At 36.5% G+C, this 7002-nt stretch overlaps 1 protein-coding gene across 1 annotated transcript in view; it reads left to right on the top strand.

The window, feature by feature from the left end:
• Nucleotides 1-7002, top strand: part of LOC106107796 (probable global transcription activator SNF2L2) — a 16580-nt gene that overhangs the window by 4301 nt on the left and 5277 nt on the right. Inside the window, exons 3-16 of the mRNA XM_013288800.1 lie at nucleotides 6-62; nucleotides 459-597; nucleotides 981-1170; nucleotides 1570-1708; nucleotides 2047-2221; nucleotides 2738-2845; nucleotides 3183-3303; nucleotides 3741-3879; nucleotides 3968-4049; nucleotides 4178-4335; nucleotides 4969-5146; nucleotides 5442-5684; nucleotides 5904-6070; nucleotides 6424-6612. Of these exons, the coding sequence (XP_013144254.1) occupies nucleotides 6-62; nucleotides 459-597; nucleotides 981-1170; nucleotides 1570-1708; nucleotides 2047-2221; nucleotides 2738-2845; nucleotides 3183-3303; nucleotides 3741-3879; nucleotides 3968-4049; nucleotides 4178-4335; nucleotides 4969-5146; nucleotides 5442-5684; nucleotides 5904-6070; nucleotides 6424-6612 (2085 nt within the window). The remainder of the gene's footprint in view (nucleotides 1-5; nucleotides 63-458; nucleotides 598-980; nucleotides 1171-1569; nucleotides 1709-2046; nucleotides 2222-2737; nucleotides 2846-3182; nucleotides 3304-3740; nucleotides 3880-3967; nucleotides 4050-4177; nucleotides 4336-4968; nucleotides 5147-5441; nucleotides 5685-5903; nucleotides 6071-6423; nucleotides 6613-7002) is intronic.

Genomic DNA, 7002 nt, shown 5'->3' with positions numbered 1-7002 from the left:
ACCAGCATTCCCAAGCCAGTGGGCATCGATCCTATTCAAATTCTAAATGAAAGAGAAAACCGGTAAGAATATCATTGATAGCTGTTGCTCCCGACTTTGCTTTTGAGTTATTTCAATATATACAAAAATACCAATCTTTCTTCTTTAAAATATTAGTGTAGATAAAGAAATTGTAATTTTAGAATTCGAGGGTTTTAGAATGGATTTTATGGGTTTTTATTTTTAAAGTCTAGGATGTACATTATATTGTTATAAAAAGGGCTTGAGTGGCATCAATGGCATTTAGTTAATTTCTACCGTGATTAAGTTAGACGTCATATCAGTTTATTTATGACCGACTTCCCAATAGGAGGTAATCAATTCGTCTGTTTTTTTATGTGTGTATATGTGTGTATGCATAACTCCGCCGCTAGTGGACCGATTTTGATAATTCTTTTTTTTAATCATGATATGTTCAGGATCGCGGCGCGCATCGCTCACCGTATCGACGTGCTGTCGAACTTGCCCGCCAACATGGCCGACGACTTGCGGCTGCAGGCACAGATTGAGTTGCGAGCACTTCGCGTTCTCAACTTCCAGAAGCAATTACGTGCTGAGGTTTGTATATTATGCAAGAACTTATCTTACAGATTAAACATGCAAGCTACTTCAATACATAGACGTCTAAATTACTTTATCACTAAAACTTGCCTGTTCCTGAGGATTTAATCATTATGTTTTGGTTTATTTTGTTGTTTATTACTTAACCATAAACAGTAATCAATTTAAGTCCCTTCAGTATAATTGTAATGGCACTAGGGATAGTTTTAGCTCTAGTAACGCCCTGGGCGAGATTGCTATGACGTCACTGCGAGGTTAACAGTGTTACGTGAGAGTATTAGCAGTAATGTATCGCCCCTTTTTGTCAAAACGATACCCCACCGATGGCTGTTAATGCCGGTCATGCTAATACGATAAATAAATAACAACATTAATATCAGATCCTCAGCCAAGTCCGTCGTGACACAACACTAGAGACGGCAGTGAACATAAAGGCGTACAAGCGCACGAAGCGTCAAGGACTGCGCGAAGCTCGAGCTACAGAGAAGCTGGAGAAGCAGCAGAAGCTGGAGGCGGAGAGGAAGCGTAGGCAGAAGCATCAAGAATTCCTGCAGACAGTGTTGCAACATGGTATGTTGTCACCATAGTCAAATATTCTTCAATTATTAAATCACTATAAAATTTACTAGATTATTCTAGAAGTAAAGTGCGAGGCATATTTCAAACACTAGTTGTTGCTCGCGACATCGTCCGCGTGAAATTAAAAAAATATAAAATATACCCTATAGTGATGTCATGGCTTTTAAATGGTCCAAGAATCTTTGAAATCGGTTTAGTAGTTTTGTAGGTATTTCAATACTTATAAAAATACAAATCTTTCCTCTTTATATTAATAGTATAGATATAAATAACTTATGTCTAGTATTTGTGTTAATAATTTACGTTATTTAAAAAAAAACAATTAGCACAAATTTTCAATATCTCAGCATGGTTTGTTAAAACGATATTTATAAAGTGTATTTCCTACAGCTAAGGACTTCAAGGAGTACCATCGCAATAACGTCGCGAAGTTGGCGCGTATGAACAAGGCCATCATGAACTACCACGCCAACGCTGAGCGAGAGCAGAAGAAGGAGCAGGAGAGGATAGAGAAGGAGAGAATGAGACGGTACATTAAACTCTTATTTTAAACAACCACTCAGCACATGTGCTGGTCTGCCGTAACCAGTTATGGAGATGACACTACTTATATTTCTAGGACTTATTGATACAAATTGTTATTTTTAATTGAAATAAATGAAAATAGTACTATAATGATTATGAAATTAAGCCAATAGTTGCAATTCCTTTTGTTGTTTTGCGAAATACCTGTAAAAATAAAAATATGTCTTACTTACAAATTGTGCAATAAATAAAGCATCGCAACTTACATCCAGATAACTTGAGGTTTTGTAAGTTCCAATGATACATACGTATTTATGTAATTAATTTAATGTATGTTTATAGTTTGATGGCGGAGGATGAAGAAGGTTATCGTAAACTGATCGATCAAAAGAAAGACAAGCGGCTGGCGTTCCTGCTGTCGCAGACGGACGAGTACATCGCGAGCCTCACGGAGATGGTGAAGCAGCACAAGCAGGAGCAGCGCAAGAAGCAGCAAGAGGAAGAAAGAAGGAAGAGGGTAATTACCTTCTAACTTCTGTGTTGTTACTGATTTTTTCATCTGAGGGTTTTCCTCAAATATTCGTGAGAACGTTGTCGTAATGTCCTCGACAAAATTTATATTACATCTGTGCAGCGCCCTTACCTAGCCTAAGCTATACCAAATCTTGTAAAAATGTTATCTATACTTTATAATCTATACTATTATTATAAAAAGGAAAGATTTGTATTTTTGTATGTATTCGATTCACATAAAAACTACCAGCCCGATTTTAAAATTTTCTTTCGTCAGTAAATATCTACTTTATCACTGACTATAGTATGGCTATGTTTATTATTTTTTTTATTTCCGAGCCGAAACAAGCAACAGCCAGTCAATCATATTAAGAAAATGTTCTCTCAACTTTCACGCAAATACCTGTGATAGACCTTCTGTTTCCAATGTGACCGCTTCATAATGTTTAATGTTGATACTTCTATTGTAGACTAAATAATTACATTTTAATAAAATATTTGTTTTCTTCTGTATATTTAGAAGTCGAGAAAGAAGAAGTTGCTGGAGGGCGGCGAGATAGACGCGCTGGACGACAGCTCGCAGACCTCCGACACGCGCGTCAGTGTACTCGACCCCAAGACAGGAGAGGTGAGAATTTCTTTTTAAGCTTATACAACCAATATTCTTTAGAAATTTCTTCGTCATCTGTCAGTATTTTACATGCCTTATTCACTCATAAATATATAACCTAAGTAATCATTAATACTCATTGATTCCATTCGAAACATTACAACACTTATAAGCACCAAAAAACACTGAAAATATAAATTTAAAATTTACTAATTAAAATTAAACTAAGAACACGCATTTAAAAACAAATATTTAAAAAAAACATAAAATCAAGCTCAAATCTAAGACAAATATTGAAAATAACCATAAAAGCAAGCTCAAATCTAAATAAACGTTGATATACGTCTTTGTTTAGATACTGAAAGGCGAAGAGGCGCCATTGCTGTCGCAACTGAAGGACTGGATGGAGGCGCACCCCGGCTGGGAGGTCATGTCGGACTCCGAGGACTCCGGAGACGACAGCCAGGATGATGATGGTATTTACCTTAAGATACATTATGTATTACACTAGCTGTAGCTCGCGATGTCGTAAAATCGTAAAATAAATGTAGCCTACGTTACTTAGCGATAACGTAGCTTGTAGATGTAAGAATTTTTAAAATCGGACTAATTATTTTTGAATTATTGTAATACAAACAAAAATATTTCCTCTTTATAATAAGTATTAAAAGTAATTAAAAATATGGTCTATGTTACTGGTAACGTAGCTTTTTAATGGTGTAAGAATTTTTATAATCGGCCCATTAGTTTTTGAGTTAATTCAATACAGACAAAAATCCAAAACTTTCTCTTTATAATATTTGTAAATATGCAGTTAGCATAAATATGTGTATTTATTCATTTAATGGCGAATGCTTCTTGTTTATTTATGCAAATTAAATATTTAGTGGTTATTAATTGTAACTTTGTACAGAAAAGAGAGGAAGGAGGGATAAGCATAAGGACGAGAAGAGCGATAAAGAGAAGACGGATGAAGAGAAAGCACGTGACATGATAAAGAAGGCGAAGGTAGAGGATGACGAGTACAAGACAGAAGAACAAACATATTACAGGTATATAGTTGACTTATCTGTCTGAATTGAGACGTAATTTCTAAGTAATCTTTTGAAGGGAAATTTAAATCTTGACTTTTTTTTACAGCATTGCTCATACAGTCCATGAATCGGTGACAGAGCAGGCTAATATATTAGTAAATGGAAAATTGAAGGAGTATCAGATAAAGGTAAAACTTTAGAAATTTACTACATAAAAAGATAAAAAAATGACTCTGAATCTGAATTTTGGTTTTTGTCTAATGTTACCTAAGTTTAATATAAAAAATATGAGATATTAGAAATTTGCTTTCCACAGGGTTTGGAGTGGCTCGTTTCTCTCTTCAATAATAATCTGAATGGTATCCTGGCTGACGAGATGGGTCTCGGCAAGACCATACAGACGATCGCTTTGGTCACCTATCTGATGGAGAAGAAGAAAGTCAATGGCCCATTCCTCATTATTGTGCCACTCAGGTATTGCAATAAATATCATAAATAACAAATATTTAACTCATTTTTTTTTGTTGTTAAAAACTTAAATGTATCAAAAACAAAAGGTCATATAGATTTATTGACTAATTAAGTTAGAAATTGATTCCCAATGCGATGCTAGATTAATAACTGCTTTTCGACTGTCATTCAAAAGTTTGCGAGATTTGAACACAGGATGTGCCAATTAAAAATCAAGTAACCTCTAAATCTCCGACGATATTGTATACAAATATTACTGCAGTTGAACGGCCGGTTCACACTTGGTCAGTACAATTGCATTGTAGCGCTTAACTGAACTGGCATGCAACTGTCATATTGTGATAATAATTGGCGCCAGTGGATCTAGACAATCTATACCTTGTATGACTTTAAACTGTCGCGGTATTTACAAATACGGGTTTCTTACCACGATTGGGTTGTTTTAGCGATCGTTAGTGTGTAAAAAACGGCAAGCAATCATTTCGAAATATCGTGTGTTAAAAGAACCCAATCTATACTTTGCGCTTTCAACTCTACTGGCCAATAACCATGTATTATTTGGCACCCAACTGAGTTTATAGATGTATAATGAGCTGGTGATGATGGTGATCATGATGATGATGATTTGTTGTCCAGCACGCTGTCCAACTGGGTGCTGGAGTTCGAGAAGTGGGCGCCGACGGTGACGGTGGTGTCGTACAAGGGGTCGCCGCAGTCGCGCCGCCTCGTGCAGACGCAGATGAGGTCCACTAAATTCAACGTGCTGCTCACCACATACGAGTACGTCATTAAGGACAAGGCGGTGCTCGCTAAGGTACGAAATATTACCATTTTTTAATTCGACTAGTCGTAATATAAATTGTTAATAAATACATATTGCTTGTGATATAAACAAACATCAGATTCACTGGAGACCATAATAGACGCAAATCGACTATGTAAGATGAACATCACACTTCATACATACACTTAATTCAACATTTTGGATGTTCATACATCATTCATATGTTTTAAACTACGTAATCTCCAAAAAGACTTGACCGAGCACAATGAAATTTGACAAGAATTTAATAGCTAGCCAATATAATTAACTATTTGTGTATGTGCAGGTGCAGTGGAAGTACATGATAATCGACGAGGGGCACCGCATGAAGAACCACCACTGCAAGCTGACGCAGGTGCTGAACACGCACTACATCGCGCCGCACCGCCTGCTGCTCACCGGCACGCCGCTGCAGAACAAGCTGCCCGAGCTGTGGGCGCTGCTCAACTTCCTGCTGCCCTCCATCTTCAAGAGCTGCTCCACCTTCGAGCAGTGGTTCAATGCACCGTTCGCCACCACCGGAGAGAAGGTGAAATATCTATACAATTACGTATATTTTAGTGTAAATTTAGTAAATTTGACAAAAACTCGTGTTACAGTCTTGAGTCAAGTTGTTAGCTGACTAATATAATAATTAGCGTGTGCTGCAGTTTAGAATTTAGCATTTTCCAACATTATTTTCTAAAATACATTTCGAAAATAAAATGTATGTTTTTTATAGAATATGTTATAATTATTGTTATCGTAGGTGGAATTGAATGAAGAAGAAACAATTTTGATTATCCGACGTCTGCACAAAGTGCTGCGTCCGTTCTTGCTGCGCCGCCTGAAGAAGGAGGTGGAGAGCCAGCTGCCCGACAAGGTGGAGTACATCATTAAGTGCGAGATGAGTGCGCTGCAGCGAGTGCTCTACAAGTATGTTACATTTTTAAATTATTATTTATTTTCATGTAAAATGCAATGAAAAATCGACAGTTATAAAAATAATAGTCTGATAAATAAAAATAACATGGAAAATGTTCAATTTACCTAAAACTAACAAATTGTTTTATATAGTTTATTCATTATTGAAAAATAAAGACGGAACTCCTGTAGAATTAGCCCACGAGGTTTTCGTCCTTCAGATTAATATATCTTCAGTCTAGATTATGTCACCTTTCACTCAATCTATCCATCTTTTTCTAGACCTTTATTTAAAAAAATATATCCTTAAATTTTATTTGAATATACATTTTTTTCAAGTATAAACTTGTGTGTAATGTTGTTAGACACATGCAGTCAAAGGGCGTGCTGCTGACGGACGGGTCGGAGAAGGGCAACAAGGGCAAGGGCGGGGCGAAGGCGCTGATGAACACGATCGTGCAGCTGCGCAAGCTCTGCAACCACCCCTTCATGTTCCCGCACATCGAGGAGAAGTTCTGCGACCACCTCGGCACCGGCAGCAACGTCCTCACCGGGTAAACTATATTTATATGCATGTATTACTTACCCCTATGGAAACAAACGTAACCTATAATTAAGCCATTTTATTTTACAGTGAAGTACCTAGAAACAAACGTATTATTTTGTTTATTTTTCAAATTAAAATGTGAATATTCTACGATAGGGGTACTTAACAGAGGAATTTGCTTGATGAATACGGTTTTTGTTAATATTAGCTGTAGCTGGCGACTTCGTCGCGTGAAATTAAAGTATAATAAAAAATATATCACATATAACTCATAGATAAATTACCTTTCTAAGGGGCAGTACTACTAAATTCTCGTAAATTGCCTGATAATAATCAAACAGATAAAATACGTGACGGAAATATAGGACTTTTTTGTTTCACAATTCAAGATACCGAT

The sequence above is a fragment of the Papilio polytes genome, unplaced genomic scaffold, assembly GCF_000836215.1.
Source record: "Papilio polytes unplaced genomic scaffold, Ppol_1.0 DF821845.1, whole genome shotgun sequence".
NCBI lineage: Eukaryota > Metazoa > Arthropoda > Insecta > Lepidoptera > Papilionidae > Papilio > Papilio polytes.
This window is presented reverse-complemented; position numbering and strand designations above follow the sequence as displayed.